The sequence below is a fragment of the Nyctereutes procyonoides genome, unplaced genomic scaffold, assembly GCF_905146905.1.
Source record: "Nyctereutes procyonoides isolate TBG_1078 unplaced genomic scaffold, NYPRO_anot_genome, whole genome shotgun sequence".
NCBI classification, from domain to species: domain Eukaryota; kingdom Metazoa; phylum Chordata; class Mammalia; order Carnivora; family Canidae; genus Nyctereutes; species Nyctereutes procyonoides.
Window position 1 is genome coordinate 46,369,332 of NW_026575046.1, and position 19,388 is coordinate 46,388,719.

The window sequence follows — 19,388 nt, forward strand, 5'->3', positions numbered from 1 at the left end:
AAGGATGTTAGCTTTTCCACTGAGTGACCTGGAACCCTGAGCAGAGAAGGGACATGTCTGACTGATGTTTTCAAGCTACTATCTTATCAGCTTGAGACAATCCCACTCTAGCCCTTAATGTCTCCCAGCAGCTTGATGGCCCTCCAGTCTTCTCACGGGCTTGGCCTAAACCTTAGGGAAAATATCACAATGATGGTGACATCAGCAAACATTTACCAAGCATGTGCAAAACTGTTCACAAGCACGATCTCATTTAACTCCCTCCACAGTGCTGCAAAGTAGGTATTATTATTCTCCCATTTTACAGATGAGGGAATAGATGTACAGTGTGAGTTCGTGCATTATTTAAGTTTAGTGAAAGAAGAGGGGTTTGATTTTCACCTCCTATATCAGGCATCTGGACCAGATTCACTCTCTTGTTCCTGAATGTGTCCCTAGCCCATCCTGGCAATAAGCAGCACCCTGGAAAAAAAGAAACTATTCATACCCTTTGCTTATGGGACACATTGGTATGTGATAAGCTTTGACAAGTGTCCCAGGCACAGGATCAAGGGCTTTACAGCATTATCCTATTTAATCCTCACAAAACCTTGCGATGTATATATACTATTACTAATCCCATTTTTTGAGGTGAAGAATCAGAAATTTTGTGCTAGTATGTAGCCTCCCCCCAACTTGGCTCTGGCTATGTGTCTTATCTTCTGGTGGTACTCTTCTCCAGCTGTCCCTGCTAGGCTGCGGACAGATGAGGGAGTTCCCATCATACTCCTTGCCCTCTCCACTCCCCTCAACCCATCTATGGTATTTCTCCTCAAAGCACTATATAACTTGCCAATGGGTTTATTTGTAATATCTGGAATTTTAAACATAATAGCAATATAATCTCCCCTAAAATATAAGCTCCAGGAAGTGATATTTTGGTCCATTTTGCTCCCTACCAGATCTCTGAGTACAAAAATTAGGCTCAGACACATAATTGGTGCTCAAGATTATATGTTAAGTAAATCCATCAATCAGTCACTCGGTTGATATGCAGGAACCCTTCATATCTGAGTTGGTTGTTTTTATGAACTCAGGACTGTGAAGTTAGGGAAGAGTCAACATTTTTGTTTTGCTTCATTTATCCGGATACCTTTTGAGCAAAGGGGTTTAAAAAACATCCAAAAAGTTGATCAGAGTGAATTTATCTCTAAGAGCTTCTCTCAGCTGAATTACTTCAGGATGAGAACTCAGGATGAGAACTTCAGGATGGCTCAGACATAAAAGTTTCAAGCCTGCCAAGTGAGTTCCTTTTCAAAAAATTTTTGCCCTATATGAATTTGTATCTCCTTCCCAGTTGTTTCTTTCACGAATTGTCATGACTACAGTACTGTTTGTACAGAACGGTGTTTTCTGATGGAATTCAAGTGTCAGTTCTGCATATTGAGGGCTCTTTCCTTGTTCTTGGCCCTGGGAACACGCAGTCTTCACAAGGGGTTCAGAGACCCATATTAACTAGCTATATAATGTTGGAGAGACACTGTATATCTCCAGGCCTTGGTTTTCATCACCTGTAAAATAGAGATTGAAAAACTATGGAGTTTCATAGCTGAAAGGCACCACCAAAGAGGTCATTTAGTCCAAAAGCTACAAATTAAAAAACCTTCAGAAGCCAACAAGATACTGTAAATATATGAAATAGTCGCATTAAGACACCAGGGAGTGGAGGAAGCTGTAGCAAGCACCCTCCAATTGAATCAAATCTTTAAAACATGAGAACTTGTGTTTGGGCTAAATAATAGGCCTTTCCAGGTCCAATTTGGCCTACAGGTCTCCAGTGTGCAAACCTGAGCCTGGTTCTTGTCCAGTCCCATTATTTGCTTATAAAGACACACAGAAGGCCACAGTGGACTTGAACTGTTCAAGCGATCAATGGTAGGAGTAAATTCTAACAACAACGCCTGTCTTGTGCAGCTCATGGGACTCCTAAGAGGATTTAGGAGGGTGATATGAGGGAAATGCCTTTGAAGAATATGAAATGCCTCTTGATTGCAAGGAATACCATCACCTCATCTTTTGGCTGATGTTTCTTCCCTTTAAGACTGTTTCCAAGTATTTTCTTCCCTATAATTTTGTTTCCCCTCACAGCAAGTTGGGCAAGCATTACACACCCTATACTGCTGATAAGGAAACCAAGACTCAGCTTAGTAAAAGGGCCAGAGACCCAAGGACTTGACTAAGTCCTAAGTACCAATATAAGGCAAGTTTGGTAGCAGAGTACAGGCTGTCTGTGGTGGGAGAATCAGGACCACCCTCTCCCCCATTTCTTTCCAGCGCTGCTGCCATCTGCCCTGGGGCAGGCTTCCTGACCTGTTGTGTGTGGGGAGAAGGACAAAAGGAGAGTGCATGAGTGTGTTATAATAAGCCCAGCGGGGCTGACACTTGGGAGGCAATCAATCAATGGAGCCGGCCCCATTATCCCAATCATTGCTTTTATTCCTGTTATCAGCCCCTGACATCCAGGCCTCCCACCAAATACATAACCCCCATAACTCTACTGAGAGATATATAGTCAGTCATAGGTGAGAAACCAAAAGACTTTTCATTTTCATTCTCTATTCCTGATGGCTATAATGAGGTTAAAGGCAGAGATTCAAAAATAGCTCCAGAAATGAGGGAAAAAGCCAATCAATAGGACTTTCCATTTTAAATAACTAACATTAAAGCTTGTGTGTTTCAGACATGCCAGGCTATTGTTGAAATCCAGGTGTGGTGCTGGTCTCAATCCATGTGGTCGTGATAGATCTCCTTTAGAACTCAGTCCAGTTCTCGGCTTTGTAAAGGCCCTGCGGGGCTGGTCTGTGTGCTTGCCGGAAATGAGATGATGGGTTGCAGCTTGTGGCATATGGACTGCAGCCCTCACCAGCCGAAGCAGCCTTCCCTTAGACTTCATTTCCCTCATTGTATATGTGCATGTTTGAATGTGTTTGTGTGAATGTGGCAAATGTGGGAGTGCGCAGAAAGAGGAGTCTACTCCCGGGGCCTTCTCACTGCAGAGAGCAGCCATCTTCAGAACTTCCCAGAAACAAGGGGATGAGGAGGATTTCACAGATACAAGGAAATGGTTTGAGAAGATGACCAAGAGCATGGCTGTAGAGGCTGGTTCTGTCTTTCTCATACGTAGTAGGTATAACAACTCGCAGATGCCAATTTTCAAAGAACGCTGCTATGAGTCAAGTGTTGTATTATCTTAGGCAATCTTTGCTATATACCCAATGAAGCAGGCACTATATCACCATCATTTCACAGATGATAAAATGTCGAGTCCCTTCTTCCAGGAAGTCTTTTCCAGTTACTCAACCCTTCCATCCAGCCTCTACCCTGCCCAGCCCATAAGACTTCCCTTCTTGAAAGGACTACTGCCCTCTGTCCTAACAGGAAACAAGAATTAATAACAGTGGCTACCAGCTATTCTTTTTTAAATTTTATTTTTTTAAGATTTTATTCATTTATTCATGAGAGACACCAAGAGAGAGAGGCAGAGACACAGGCAGAGGGAGAAGCAGGCTCCATACAGGAAGCCTAATGTGGGACTTGAACCCCTGACTCTGGGATCACACTGAGCTAAAGGCAGATGTTCAACCACTGAGCCACCCAGGCGTCCCTACCAGCTACTCTCTGAAGCAGGTTTTCCTATCCTCGTTTTACCAGAGTCAGCCAAAGCTCAGAAGGGTTAGAAAACTTGCCCAAGGTCACACAGCTATAAAAAATGGCAGAGCTGAGATTTATACTCAGGTTTTATTTGTTCAGTTCAAAAATCCACAAACTACAGCTTGAGGGCCAGACCTGACCTGCACCTATTTTTGTAAATAGTTCTACGGTAACAACCAGGCTCATTCATTTACATATTGCCTATAGCTGCTTTCTCTGCAAAGCAGGGCTGCCTCTATGCCACAGAGCCTAAGATATTTACCGTCTGGCCCTTTCACAGAAAAAGCATGCAGACCTCCTTCTTTAGTTGTGTATTCCAGATTGCATCTTTTGAAAATCACACAATCACACCGTTTTACCAGTTCCCATTTGATGGTACTCTGTTTATATTGCTTTCTAAGAGGTGCTGAAAAGGGGTTTAGTTTGATCTTCTCAACTAAATTGAACGCACCTCGGAGCAGTGATCCTTTATACAACAACCAACCTTAGGACCTCCTATAGGCCAGCCTGGGTGATCAGACTGCCAGCTGCCCACACAGCTAATAGCTTACACATAGTAGGTGCACAACTGGAGGGGAATTAGAATGTGTTTGGCCCAGGTAATAAGAAGAGAAACCCCTCCCTGGAGCATGCCAGGCCTCTGAAACCCCAGCAAATGCCTGAGACTTCCTGCCTCTTCCTCCCCAGGGAAATGCCTTTCTCACTAAGCAGAAAGTGAGCCTGTCTCTCCCCAGACAGAAGACAGCTCCTAGAGCTCACTAATTACAACAAGAGCCTGTTACAGCCCCTGGGGGAGCATTGCTTCATTTGAATTCCAACCCCAAATGAAATCAATACCAATAATTATATCTGTTTTTAAAGCAACCTTCTAAAGCCCTTTCTTCTTGGTAATCTCGTTTTCAACAGACCACAATTAGCCCCCTGGAGAATGCCATTGAAACCATGTCCACGGCCAATGAGAAGATCCTAATGATGATCAACCAGTACCAGAGTGACGAAAGCCTCCCCATTAATCCGCTTTCCATGCTCCTGAACGGGATAGTGGACCCCGCTGTCATGGGAGGGTTCGCCAAGTATGAGAAGGTGAGGGCTTCCACTTTCCAGCCCCTGGTGGCAACAGAGCACTGGCAGGAGTGTCGGTGAGCAGATGTAGCTGCTTGTCACTATCTTACTATGGCTGTTTGTCTCCCAGATTGGTTGGAGACACCTCAAACACCTTCCAGGGTTTCTACAGCCCTTTCATCTCCTCTCCAACTCAATGCCACATTCTGTTGTGGCAGGAAGGAGCAGGGGAGCAAGGATCCCCTGTCCCACTGGGCACATCCACATATCTCCATCAGGAAAAGGCTCCAGATCTGAGCCAGATCACGAAAGTATAGGAGCCACAAGTCAAAGTGCATGCCACTTGTGTGAACCCATCTGTTTCACAGATGACTGAAAAGACCTCTACAAATGGGTAGAAATGAAACCCAGAATCTGTGAAAATATTGAAAGGGTAGGAGACCAGCTCCAAAATGGGAGCTATCATCTAAGTATCTGGATCATAAGGTCTCTCCAGAGATGCCCACACTATTTAGCCATAGATTTTATTTTTGAGCCTCCTGGTGTCTATGGCAAAAAGAGAAATGCCAATAGTTATATGAATCACCTTTTCTACTGGGGGAAAATACCAATTTCTCAGTAGAGGAACATAGCTTTCCCAGCGTTGAAGTGGAATAAAAAGTCTTTATTTAGCTTTTACCTAGTCCATACATTAGTGGCACAGAGGGGAAAATAGACTCCTCATTCTAACACACACACATAATGAATGACACACACACACAGGGAAATCAGGGAATGAATGAATCCGTGTATTTATCTTTCCTATGTCCTCCACTGATGTAAAAGAATACAGTGCAGTAGTATGATTCAGAGACAGTAATTCCAGTCACCTGAGCAATACTTCTAGCTACCCTTGGATATCCATTAGTCATCATCAGTAACCCTTTGTTCAGCCTTGAGAGGTGATAATACATGTTTATGTGTATATACCCTGAGGACATAAGTCCTAGAAAGAGCGAGGAACACACCCAGTAAGGGAGGTGGTGAAGGGAGCCAGAGCACCACAGGTGAAATACTTTCCTGAGTTCTTTTCTCTGGGGCAATGCTCTCAAACTTGAATGAGCATCAGAATCCCATGGAGGGCTTCTTCCTCCATCCCTACCTCCACTCCACCCATAGGTTCTGATTCAGTAGGTCTGGGTGGGACCCAAGAATATACATGTCTGACAAGTTCCCAAGTGATGCTGAGGCATCTGCTCTGGGGAGACTTTGAGAACTTCCCCCCTGGGATTTGTGGCCCTTGCCCGGTGGGTTCTGATCCAACTCTCCAGGAAGTGGAAACAATGTCAGTCCCGACAGGTCCTGCCCCATCCAAATACCTGTGACCTCATGCCTGCTGTCCTCATATGGAGTACTCTCCCAGTAACAGAGAGATTGGTTGTGGGGTCCACACCAAATGAACAGGAAACCCAAACTGCCTGCCTGTCCTCTCCAGGCCTTTTTCACAGAGGAGTACACAAGGGATCACCCTGAGGACCAGGAAAGACTGAGCCGCCTCAAGGACCTGATTGCGTGGCAGGTAAATCATAGCTGGACTGGAACGGGGTCACCCTGCCTCCTTCCTGTCCTCTTCTGGCTCCCTTGCCTTCTGCTAGCTAGTCTCTGGCTGCCTGCCAATAACCTAGTGTAACCTCTTCTCCTGTCCCTTGACTTTCTGCCCTTCTCCGAATCCATCTCCCATGAGCACATTCATCCTGGAACTGGGATTTGGGGTACTGCACCCTTGGGGTGCCATACAGGTGCTGGGCAGCAATGCTGTGCTGCATGTTGCTAAGACTGCTCTATTGCATGCATGTTGGATTCTGAGGTGGCGGCTTTTCTCAGTAGGACTGAAATGAGAGCCAGGCCCATGACCTGACATGTGCCAATCAGATAATAGAAGATTTTGGACCCCACCCCCACCTCCTAAAGCTGACCCAGTTTGTTGCAGATAATGCTCAGATGGATTATCAGGTTTGGAAATAATTGAGGCCTTCGTTTGTTGGGGTTTTGGTCAAAGGGCCTGCATTCTGTGCCTCCAGAGCCAAGCCAGAAAACTTGGAAGGCGCTGTCCTTCCTACCACCCCACTTGTCTCCCCTCTATCCCTTCTCTCCTTGCACCCCATCCCCTCCCTCCATGCTCTTCTCTGATCATCTTGTCTCCTGTGCATCTGTCCCTTTCTTCTTTTCTCTTAGACTTTTCTTGGTTCTCTCCCTCCTGTCTTTTGCCTCCCTCTTTCCCTCACATCTTACTCCTCTCTTCACTTCCCTCCCTCCTTCTCTCTGCCTTTCTCTGGCTCCCTCTCCTCTGTTCTCTCTCCCTCCTTCTCTCTCCCTTTATTTCTCTCTCCCTCTCTCCCCTACTCCCTAGAGAAGAAACAGCCCACAAGACCCCCACACACAAGAGGCTTTCAAAGGACAAGGCTCCCCAACCTCGAACATCAACCTGCCCTGCAGGGACCACTCAGCACCCAGAACAGCAGGTGGGCTCCAGAGGGCAGGAGTTGGGGAGGCACAGAGCAGGGGGCAGCAGTTTGCAGCTGCCTGTCCTCCCTCCCTCTCTTCTTGCCAGTCACCATGCAAAGAAAAGCAAGCTATTGTGGTAGGGAGTTTTTTGTTACTCTAGGGAAATCAGGGAATGAGAAGCATTGGGTACAGCCTCTTTTCTTAAAATAAGGATTCCTAATTCAGGTCCTTCTCTGCCTCTGCCAATTTATGCAAAGCAAGGCTTTAAAAATGAAACAGTAAGTGCTGCACAGACACGGTTTCCTGAGTGCATTTTGTGTGTCTGGAATTTTCTCTCCCGTCTTACCTTGTGCCACCTGTGAAACCCAAACCTCCCCAAGATCCCCAGCTTCCTAAGGTCGTTATGTCCTTTACTACTCAAATAATGGTATCCCCCCTCATTATCCCCATCCTGGCAATCAGGAAGGCCTGGCTTTGATTGGGTCCCCTTCTCAGATATTTCTGGGATGCCCCAGGGAGGGCTAGCATGTCACACAAATTTGTTTGGTTGTTGGGTGTCATTCTCAATCCATGTCACTACCCTAGGCCTCTCCACTGGGCAGGTCTTATCACCTGGTAATGGATCTTCCATGTTGTGTCCACCACACCCAAAGCACAAACCTCATTCTCACAGCACAGCTAGTGCCAGGCTGTGCCTTCTAAAAGAACTCTATCAAAGTCTTGGAGGTAATGGAGGGACACTACAAAGAAGGGAGACTTTGAAAGTGAATCGTTAGACCTTACAGCTTCTAAGGGCCATTAGCTTGGCCTCTTTAGACAGTGCCCCCTAGTGATCACCTTCTCCCCAACACATTCCCCCTGCCCTCAACAAGCCACCATGTTACAGAAGGCCACTTCCTACCCTGTACCTACCTCAGGGGGCCATGTCCCTCCAACTCAGGGTCCAGGCACCCTAACTATGAGCACTTAACGCTTAAAAGGTTGCCCTGTCATGATGAAGTAATATTACAGACAGCGAATTAGCTCTTCCTTGTCCCGTCTATCCATTCTTGTACCTTTATTGAGATCCTACTGTGTTTCCAGCAACTGAAATAGTGCTGGACAAAATTAGTCCTGCTCCCTGACCTCTTGGAGTTTAATTCTAAATTGGATCTTAGTTTCACAAAGCCAGATACACTTGGATTTTTCTCAAAGCCTGAGAACTTTAGATTTCAAAGGGGAATATCCTAGCACCTAGTCTAGCAACACAACAAAAACCAAAGCTTTCCAAGTGTTTTCCATGTTCAACATTTTACAGATCTCAAGATCAATTGTTTCTAATTTTTTCTTTGTAAAGATTTTCTCTATATTTATGGGCATGGAAAGATGTCTATGGTATTTTCATCTTTTAAACATTTTGTGAGATTACCACAGAAAAATACACATAGCAAAAATATACAGCACATTGATTTATCACAAAATGTACACCTATATGACCACCATTTAGATGAAGAAGTAGTATCCTGCCAGCACCCAGGTGCCAGCTTATGTCTAGAAGCCTAGCCTAGAGTCATTGCTTGTCCTCCTCAAGGCTGACCACTCTCCTGTTTTTACAGTAATCATTTCCTTGCTGTTTTAAAAATAGTTTTTACAACTCAGGCACTCACTCCTAAACACTGGCATTCACTTTTGCTTATTTTTGGCCTATAATACAAATGAAGCCACACAGTCTGCATTCTGTGGATCTAACTTATTTGCTCAATGTTATGTCTGTAAAATTCATTCATCTTGTACAGAGCTATCATCCATTTTCATTGATGTATATAATGGTCTGGACAGCAGGACTGTGGAACTATACCAAAACATATTCGTTTATTTCTCAACTGATGGAGATTTAGGTTGATTGTAGTTTGGGTTATTACAAGGAATGCTGTTCTGAACATCTTTATATGTGTCTTTGGGGCACATATATGCATAATTTCTGATGGGTGTGTACCTAGGCATGGAGTCGGTTGTAGTATGTGAGAATATCTAGCTCTGGTAAATACTGCCAAACTTCAATCAGCATAGGTTAGTTTTGCCTGTTCTTGAATTTCATATAAATGCTATTATCCATATGTACTACTACACAGTATGCACTACCGTGTGTCTGGCTTCTTTTACTCAACATAATGCCTTTGAGGCTCAACCAGGCTGTTGCATATATCAGAGGTTTATGTTTTTTGCTTCCCTCATCCAGGGCATGAATATACAACATACTAGTGACATGCCAATTTATTGATCCATTCTCTTGTCGCGGACATTCGGGTTGCTCTTGGGGTTTGTATGGCATGAATAAAACTGCGATGAACATTCTTGTTCATGTCCTTTGGCAAACAAACTCACTTCCCTCAGTAAGTAACTAGTACTAGAATTTCAAGGTCAGGCATCTTTAGCCTTGCTGGATATCAAAAAAGCGTTTTCCCAAGAACGAGCTTTGGCTTCCTCAATTCTCTCTGCTGTAAGTTTGTTTCCTTTGTCATCCATACCTACTCTCGCTTTTACTATGTCCTTTTACTATTGTTGCGTTTAATTCGCTGTACTTTTACTAAAATTTTGAGATAGATGCCTAGATAAGTGATTTCCTGTCTTTGTTAATGTGTAAAACTCAAGCTATAAAGGTACCTCCATTCTTTAACTACATCTTAGTAGTTTTTCTATGCGGGATTTCTGTTCTTCTTCTTCATTTTTAAATAAAATCTTTGTCTTATTTCATCGATGGAGGATCTTTTCTGTTTCTTTATATTAATTGAACTTTTAAAAATAATGCTTTCTTAGGTCCTCTCTATTCTCCCTGTTTTTTTTTTTTTTTCCAAATTAGTTCATTGATCCTCTCTTCCTTCCTTTTTGCTTTCTTTTCTGTTGGTTCTGTTCTCTCTTTCCTACTGGAGAGCCCCTTCAAATGTCTGGTGATCATCATAATTAAAACTAAGGCATGGAAGAGTTGAGTGAAGCTCTGTGTACGTGGGTGATGGCTTTGCCAACTAAATGGCATCACTCTATGGTAACCGAGTGATCCACACATGACTAAATAATGGCTCATTCACTTTCTTTGACAACAGATCTTTCAAACATAGGAAAGATAATCCTGGCAGCTTTGCTGCTGGACTTCGGGACTTGGGAAGTAAAGGGCTTCCTATCAGTGTACAAACTTCCCCTTCAAGTCCCTATTTCTAGTCTGGTTCCTCATCCCTGCCATCCGTGGTGCTTGGTGCCCTCAAGCCCAGAACCACTTGTTCTAATTGTTCTAGAGGATAAGCTCCTTCTTCTTGGGGAAATGGGAAAATATAACACTTGTCCACAAGATGAAGTGATGAGGACCTGGAGATCTAACTGCTCCTGTCATAGAATTTCAACCTATCCCTCTGTGTTCAGCTTCTCAAGTCACCCTGACTTTTCTGGGATAACTGCTACTTCCAATCCCTAAGCTGCTTATGGGTTCCTAGAAGCAGATTGACCTCTTCTTATCACTAACTCCCACCTCTGCTCCAGGACGTCAGTTGCCATCCTCCATCCACTGGACATGGAATAGGTCAGATAAGATACCAGTTTCTCAAAAAAAAAAAAAAAAAAGATTTCAGTTTCTCATTCACTTTGTCCTTTCAGGAATAATCTCCCAGAGAAGAAGGCAGCAGTGTCCTTATGTTACCATCATGGAAATGTTAATTTTTTTCTTCAAAATAATCTATAGTCTATCTCTTTGCACCCCTAGGTATGTTTCACTGAGGCCACACTACTATCTTTCTCAGCATTCCTTCTAGTAGTGGCCACTGTGAATCAGCTACTCTTCCTTCTAGCTACTGTTTAGACCGCATTCCATTGACTTCTTTTGTTGATAAGTGAGTTTAACTTCCTCCCATCAGTCACTTCATCCTTCTCCACCTTGCCAAGCCTTTATCATCACTTTTTAAAAACTCTGCTAGTGCCTTAGGGTATTAACACATCCTTATCGATCTTCAGCAACCACCTAAAGAATAATTGGACCTCCAATTTCATAAGACGAGGCTGTATCGCTCCAAGTTTTCCTTTCAGCCTTTCTTTTCTTCTATCCCCCTTCTATCTGACATTCATACTTTCCCTTTTGCATTGCCCAAAGATTTTGGGGCAAGGTTTTACCTGAGAACCATAGAACCTCCTCCCCACTAGCCCCACACTCTGCCCTTCAGTAGATTCATAATGGGGATTCTTTCCTAAACATACAGCCTCTAATAGGAATCTGACCTCCTGCGGGGCAGGGGTGGCTGGAAGTCTTTTTCCTCTTCCAGAGCAAACACCAGGGCGGCAGCTTCCCTATTTCCCAGAGCTAGAGATCCTGTGTGAAGGTCTCAGAGGCCTCAATGCCCTCAACAAGTTCTTCATTTACCACCTTTCTCTCCAGATCCCTTTCCTGGGAGCTGGAATTAAAATCCATGAGAAAAGGGTGTCAGAGAATCTGCGACCCTTCCACGACCGGATGGAAGAATGTTTCAAGAACCTGAAAATGAAGGTGGAGAAGGAGTATGGTGTCAGAGAAATGGTACGGGTGGTCCCTGCGGCTGAGAGGGGTGAGAATGGTAGAGTGGGGGTGTGGGGAGTGGGGCTGGCAGAGACCCAGCAAAGGAACCTGCTCTGGAGGAGGAGGAACTGATCCAGTAGAACCTTCCTCTAAACATGATCCCTGACAGTCACCCCCAGACAAACACCAGGTGCAAGTGAGCCCTTAGTGCTTCGATACTGCCAAAGCACCTAGTATGATCAGCCCAGGCTGATCTCAGCACTTGGTATCTACCAGTCGTTAAGTCCTCACAACACACCTGGGAAGTAGGAATGATTTTCAACTCCTTGCATCTCTTTTGGAGGTTCAAAAATGTTAAGTTACTTGCCAAAGGCTACATAGCAAGAGAGGGGAGGCCAGAATTTTCACCTGGCTCTGTTGGCCTCCAAAGCCAATGCTCTTGGCCACTAATAGTCTCTGTGACATAAAGAGGCCAGGGACCTGGTGCTCACAGGGACGTTTTTATCCTCTTCCCTAGGAAGTGGAATCCTAAAACATCAAGGCTGTGCCATCTCATAGAGGCCATGTGGCTCAAGCCTCTGATTTTATAGATTACAAAACTGAGGCCCAGAGAGGGAGCCTGAGTTCCTGAGAAAGTGTAGAGGTAAACCCGGGCCTTTTGTCATCTGGCCCAAGTTTTTCCATGAAACAAGCTCTCTTCCAAGAGTGACATGACACTGCAATGGAATTCGGTTGTTAACTACTCAGAATTAGGTCAGATCTCACAGGTTAAGGGCAAAGTCCTCCACTGCCCTCACTTCAGAAACCAGGGTTCCCAGACCACCTGTACTTCTGACCAACTGATTACAAATATGGGAACTCCCTCAACTCCCTTCATGTTCACAGAATTCCACAGAACTCAAGAAAGCACTATGCTTATGATTACAGTCTTATGATAAAGAATACAAATTAGTAGGACCAGCCAAATGATGAGATACATAGGGTGAGGTCTGTGCCCTCGAAACATATCACCCTACCTACCCTGCCAGCACATCCACATATGATTACCCACCAGGAGACTCACCTTGGCCAGTGTTGAAAATCGTTATTGGGATTTATTACATAGTCATGAGGGGGTGACTCATTGGTCACATAATTGAAATCAGTCTCCAGGCCCTTTTCCTCCCTAGAGATTGAGCTGCTATCACCTGGTTCACAGCCTGACCCTATAACCACACAGTTGGTCCCTCTGGCTGGGTGGGCCTCCAGCCTGACTCTTCTCAGGAGTATCAGGCAGCCACCATGAAGAATGAAGACACTCCTGTCACTGGGGAAAGTGCAAAGGTTAAGAGGTCACCTCCCAGGAACAAGGAATGAAGGCCAGCCCTATTCTTTTCTAAAACAACTACCTCCTAGCTTCAGCCAGCCAGCAATTTTTGTCCTGATGCCCTGCTCTGCCTTGCAGCTCCACCTGGCTTAGGTGGAGGAGGCAGCAGGAAGGCGGAAGCCACATGAATTACCTGGCCCATCCAACTGGAGGGCCTGGCTGCTAACTACTCTGTTCTCCCCGCCTGCAGCCCGACTTTGAGGACAGGCGAGTGGGCCGTCCACGGTCGATGCTGCGTTCCTACAGGCAGATGTCCATCATCTCTATGGCCTCCATGAACTCTGACTGCAGCACTCCCAGCAAGACCACTTCTGAGAGGTCAGTCCCTGCCCCAGGAGCCCCCTGCACTCCTACTCCCCTCTGCCCCCAACAAATCCTTGTTGCTCCCCCTCTTGCCCCAGAGGCCACCATTACACCACCTCCCTACCCTTCTGCTTAAAAGCCTTTCACTACTTGGTGCCTCACTAAACCCTCAGAGCCACCCTGTACCCTCAATGCCACTGAGAGGGGTTCATTTTGGGGCCCAAGCCCAAGGTAGCTTTTCCTAAGGCCCCAGCAGATGCACCTCCAGTTGGCATTCTCCCAGCCTGGCGATCTCTGCAGCCAGAGCTCCTCACAGAGCCTGCTTCAGTCTGGAATCTTCTCACCTCTACCAGGGGTGCTGTACCCTCAACTCCTCCCTGCAGAGCTGACCCCCCTGTACCCACTCATCCCTCTGCGGGGGTGGGAGGGGGAGGTCCTCCCTCACCTCAAGAAAAACCTTTCTCCTCCCACCATCCTGGAGTCTTCTGCTCCACCCAGCCCAACTCCACCACTCTAAGGACATGAGGATGTGAGCCGAGGACTCTCCACATACAAGAATGTGCTAAGGAGTCCTCAGACGTCATCATGCAGCTACCCTGCAAGGTCCTGCAAACACCTGCATTAACTGAAAGGAAATAATGGCTCAGGGAGGCTGAGAGATATGCACAAAGGCATTCAGTAAAGGATCTGAATCAAAAGCCACATCTTAACCAGGTGTCTCTTCTCGCCTCCAGTCTTTCCTGCTTATGGCTCACCTCCTTCACTTTTATTTTGCTCTGTATTTGGAACGTTTGCAAATTAAGCGAGCAGTGAAGTTGCCCCAAACCCTGCCAGGTTAGCTGATCTACCCCCTGCCCCCTGTAGTGACATCACAGCCAGCCTGGGTCCCTGCAAGGTGGTTCCACTGAAGCTCTAACTGCTGTTTCTACTGCTGCCTCTGTGCCCTTCAGCTTTGACCTGGAATTAGCAACTCCTAAGACTCCAAAAGCAGAGCCAGTGGAGATGATCTCTGTGGGGAGCACACTGCCAGAAGTGAAGCTGCGGAGGTCCAAGAAGAGGGCCAAGAGGAGCAGCGTGGTGTTTGCAGACGAGAAGGCAGCAGCCGAATCAGACCTGAAGCGGGTGAGTGGCCCTGGAAGGATGCCTCTGACCCATTAGCACATCTCTGCTGCAGAACAGGCATACTGTCTGCCCCCCCCCCCCGCCCCGACCAGGTCCCACTTGATCCTCCCATCTACAGTGAGAGAGGTGATGCAGAGGCATCTGCGGAGCAGGGAGTTGAAGTACTGCAAGGACTTCACCTGACAGGGCGGAGCTGGGATTTGCACCTGGGCTGTTGGATTCCAGCCTGTGCATGTCTCTCCCACCATGGTGCGGGGCTTTGCGGGATGGGAGAAGCTGCCTGTGACACTCCGAGAGAGGGAGAACAGCCAGCTGCTTCTACATCTCCAGCCCTGTCCCTAGCCCAAGGGCCATTCCAACCACTGACATCTCAGACCTGCTGGGCTCCTCTAGTGAAACTGGGAGCCCGGCTGCAGTTGCAGAGATGGACTCCCTGCCCCGGCTTTGAGAGTTTTTGTCTTCTAATAGCTATTTAATAGTGACTTTGGTGTCATTGGGTTCAAATCTTAGTTTCCCCTGAAAGAGAATTTTGTTGAAGGCATTCTTGGAGCCTAGGAAGGGGAGAGGGATTACATGTACTGGCCAGGGAGGGGTGCCAGATGAAAGGGCAGGGGTCCAACTAAGATGCCTTCCAGTAAAAGACAAGACCCTCAACAAACTTCCCAGTAGACCTCAGAGACTACTCTTGCCAGGGGAGAAGACTGGAAATAAATCTTCTGTGTTTTATAATTCTAGGGGGTATCATTCACATGATAGTCTAAATGAATGCCCCCCCGCAGCCCCTAGAGTTATATAGTATGCAGCCTATGCACCCATACGTGGCAGGCTGGCATGGAAAGATACAAAGCAGAATAAGTCAACTTGGTACAAGGTACACAAAAGCTTTTGTGTACTTTATCACTGACTTTTTACGGCCCACAGCTGCCTAACGCTAAGCCTATGTGGTGTATGTGTGTCTGTCTGTGTGTGTACATGCGCACACATAAGCACATGTGCATACATGGTGTATTTATTCAGCTTTCTAGGAAGCACGAGTTCATGAGTGACACCAACCTCTCGGAGCATGCTGCCATTCCCCCCAGGGCATCCATCCTCTCTCAGATGAGTTTTGCCAGTCAATCCATGCCCACCATCCCAGGTATGCACCCTGCCTTCACCAGCGCCAGAAGGTACAGAGACAGCAGAGCCTTCCAGGAGGTGGAAGACGGGTGGGGACTGTATCTGTACAGCAAAGGGGCCAGGTATCCTGGGGGATAGGGGCTCTGCTCGGGGGCCCCTGTCCTCTGAGCTCTTACCACACCCACTTCTGTAGGGGAAGCCAATCTGCAAGCTCTGCCTGGGGCTGGAGTGCAGGCCTGTTGTCACTCTGGTCCTCAGGATTCACTGGGAAGCCATTTGTCACGCCAGAGCTATCCTGGTGTGACAAATTTTCAGTCAGCCAGACCTCCCCACAGGCCAGAAACTCTACGTTTCCTTTGTTGACCTGGAACACTATTTCTGGAAGATGCAGAAATTGCTACCACATCTTATAGTTGTCGAGTGTTTAATTCATAGGTGTTCATACATATTTCCGCCATCACTCAGTCATCGTCCAGGAAGGACATTAGCAGCACTCAGAGGGGGATCCTGCAGCCCTAATGGGGATGGGCACACCCAAGATCACTGCATCTGACACACAGCTGTCCCTGTGCCAGCCACTCTGTGCCATGCTTTCTGCGCCAAGGACGAGGGCAGAGAGGAGCAAGACAGACCTGCACTGCCCTGTGGAACTTGGCAGGCAGATCTCAGCAAGGAAATGTCCTGAGTGCTGACCAATACCAGGCCCTGTGCTAAAATCTTCATCATTTATTTATACCTCAACACATAGCTACAAAGTAGATGGTGTCTTTAGCTCCACTGTGTGGATGAGAAAGCTGAGGCATTGAGAATGTCAGTCTCTCACACATCACCAGCTGGGAAAAGACAGAGGCTGAGTTCAGGCCAGGCCCTTTGCCCCTGGAACTGTGCCTTTGACCCCTGCCCAGTCGCACCCTAAGCTGTGGTGTCTGGCCAGACACACAGTCATGTCACTGTCATCCTCACACTACCATGATACCCTGGAGGTCTGTGCTCTTGTCCCCATGTTACCAAGGTCAAAACTGAGCATCCAGAGGTAGCTGATTTGTCAGGTCTGTGTGTCTCCAAGCTGAGGGCTGTAACTGCCAGTTCTCTCCACCAGCCCCTGCCTTGGGGAAAAGTGAGAAAGCCAGGTTCCTGGTATAGAAGGGGAAGGGTGAGTAAGCTCACATTGTCTCCCCACCTTGGGGCAAAAGGCTATGTCCCTTGAGGAAATCAGAGCGCCAGCAGCCAGGAGGCTTTCCCCCACATCCCCGGTGTTCTAGCACAGAGGCTCCACCAAGGGCCCTGCCTGTGGGGTTGGCAAGCCCTGCCTGGGAGGACAGCTTCAACAGCCCCCTTCAAGGCAGCAAGCAGGCCTTCCCACCTCCTGCCTGGCACCATGATGTGTCCTTCCTGGCTTCTGTCTCTGTTCCCCAGCCTGTCTCCTGCCTGCCTCCCCCACGTCACCCTCCTGTCCCCTGGACACTGCCTCTCCTCTGCCCACCCACTCACTCCCTCTCTCCACTCTCCCTCCAGCCCTCACGCTCTCAGTGGCAGGCATGCCTGGGATGGATGACGCCAACTCGTCCCCCCGCCTCAGCCAGACCTTCTTCCCTCTCTCAGACGGCGACAAGAAGACACTCAAACGGAAGAAAGTAAATCAGTTCTTCAAGACAATGGTGAGGACCTAGATGGGTAGAAAGATGAGGGTATGTGGGAGGGGGTATGGGAAGAAAGCAAGGCAGAGAGAGGAGAAAATGGGAAGGAGGGGAGGCAAGCATGTGTGTGCATCACACGCACACACATGTGAGCACTCCCCGGGAAGCATGGTCAGGGTCTGCAGGGGCTGGGACACTGGCCAGAAATGCTGCCACTGCAGTTCTTCTCTTGGGCCCTGGTCTCACAGCAGGACTGACCCCAGCTGGGCTGCAGTCACGTGTCAAGGGCACACACAGGACCCCTGGGACCTCAGGACCAGTCACCATCCTTTTCTTGAACTGCCCTTTGGGGTGCCTGTCAGAGCCACAACAGTCAGCTATCTTTAGAAGCTGAAAGTGCTTTTTAATTTTTTTTTTTTTGGAGGAGCTTTCCTATTCAACCTATATTACAAAATCCTACTAATTAAAAGTTAGTTTCCCAGCCCTGACTTTTTAAATCCCATCTCCTATTGTTACTTGTCAGTCTTTACTCAAGATTTAAAAAAAAGTACGGTTGACACTTCTGATCCTCAAGATGATACAAACCAGAACTCTGCTACTATAATAATCGCAAGTTTACTGTGAGCGTGCAGTGAGCCAGGCACCACGCTGAGCGCTTTCTAAACCTTGTCTGATGTGACTTTCCATGGTGCCTGTGAGGATTTTATATGGCTCACGGAGTTAGGGAAGCCACTGGCCCGCAGTGCATGAAACAGCAAAGTCGGTGCTCTAGCCACTTAGAGGTACTGCCTCTCTGGCCACATTCAGGGTCATCCTACCTCATATGCCCTGGGCTTTGGGCAGACATCCTTGCGATTGGGACTGGGAAGCCCCGATTTGGTGCTCATGAGACTCCCATCCTGGGGTTGCGTGTGTTTGTTTTCTTCTCCCATAAAGCTGGCCAGCAAACCTGCTGAAGAAGGCAAGCAGATCCCTGACTTCCTGTCCTCAGACCTGTGAGCTGCTGGTGACCAAGGCCACATGTGGGAAGCCAGAGAGGAGAGTTTCCAGAGGAAGAGAGACACAGTGGGATGTTGATGCTTCAGTGGGGAGACCTCCTTCCAGTGGCCCTCACTCAGGGGAAACAAGGGCTGATCTGGTCTCCAGTAATCCAGGAGATGGGTGAGGACACCCCAGCCTGGGTTCTGGGCTGCACACACAAGGAGCCAGCAAGGATGCTTTCTCCCACCATGCTCTCCCCAACATCCTAGGCACATCTTTTTGTAACCTGGTTTCTTAGGTATAAGGAGCTGTATTTTTATTTCATTTTTTTAAGTCCTAGCACTTAACAGAAAAGCCTTTAAAGTATTATTTTATTTTTGGTTAATAGTTTTGTACTTTACATTTTTTAATACAACCAACCAGTCTTTTTCCTAGCTGATCTTCTCCAAAGTGTTGCTGTTTCTTACTGACAATAAAACTGGGTCCATGGCTCCAGTCAGCGTTGTTGCATAATTCCATCAACAGCATCCCTGCAATAAAATAAAATAATAATAAAATAAATAAAATAAAATAAAATAAAATAAAATAAAATAAAATAAAATAAAAAACAGCATCCCTGCAGCTTGCGGAAGGTGGGAAGGCAGGCCACCCAGGGCCTGCAGTGATATTAAGGGGCCTGGCCCCAGCCTGTCACAAGCACCAGATTTGCCCATCTTGTCCATGCCACCCCCAGGAATCTTCTCTACGATTCCAGTTCCTTAGGGACTGAATGCTGGGGAGTAGGGATGCCGGAAAAGTCTGCCAAAATATTCTTCAGGTGATCTTCATACTACCTTTTTCCCCTTCTGGAAAGGAATGGAAAATCTACCCAACCAAATGCTCAAGAGTTAGGAAAACAGTGGACTAATGGTCTGGCCTTTGGATTGTGTCACCAGGTCAAAGTGGTAGCTTTTCTTGGAGGAATCACGAACTTCTCAGATGAGACCCAAATAAGGTGAGGAGGTCCTCTGGGCAGAGAAGAGAGCATGATGGGAACAGAGGGTCACCTCCATAACCCAAGGGAACTGTGCAAGAAGAGGTCTCGGCAGATGCCAAAGACCCCCTCTGGGAA

The 19,388-nt window shown here is 47.0% G+C and overlaps 1 protein-coding gene across 1 annotated transcript in view; it reads left to right on the top strand.

Annotated features, from left to right (window-relative positions):
* The window catches only part of DOCK2 (dedicator of cytokinesis 2), a 401,682-nt gene extending 382,924 nt beyond the window's left edge, over positions 1-18,758 (top strand). Inside the window, exons 45-52 of the mRNA XM_055325894.1 lie at positions 4,597-4,773; positions 6,227-6,310; positions 11,633-11,770; positions 13,306-13,433; positions 14,369-14,540; positions 15,558-15,678; positions 17,175-17,317; positions 18,233-18,758. Coding sequence (XP_055181869.1) covers positions 4,597-4,773; positions 6,227-6,310; positions 11,633-11,770; positions 13,306-13,433; positions 14,369-14,540; positions 15,558-15,678; positions 17,175-17,317; positions 18,233-18,295 — 1,026 coding nt within the window. The 3' untranslated portion in view covers positions 18,296-18,758. The remainder of the gene's footprint in view (positions 1-4,596; positions 4,774-6,226; positions 6,311-11,632; positions 11,771-13,305; positions 13,434-14,368; positions 14,541-15,557; positions 15,679-17,174; positions 17,318-18,232) is intronic.
* Positions 18,759-19,388: the final 630 nt, after the last annotated feature.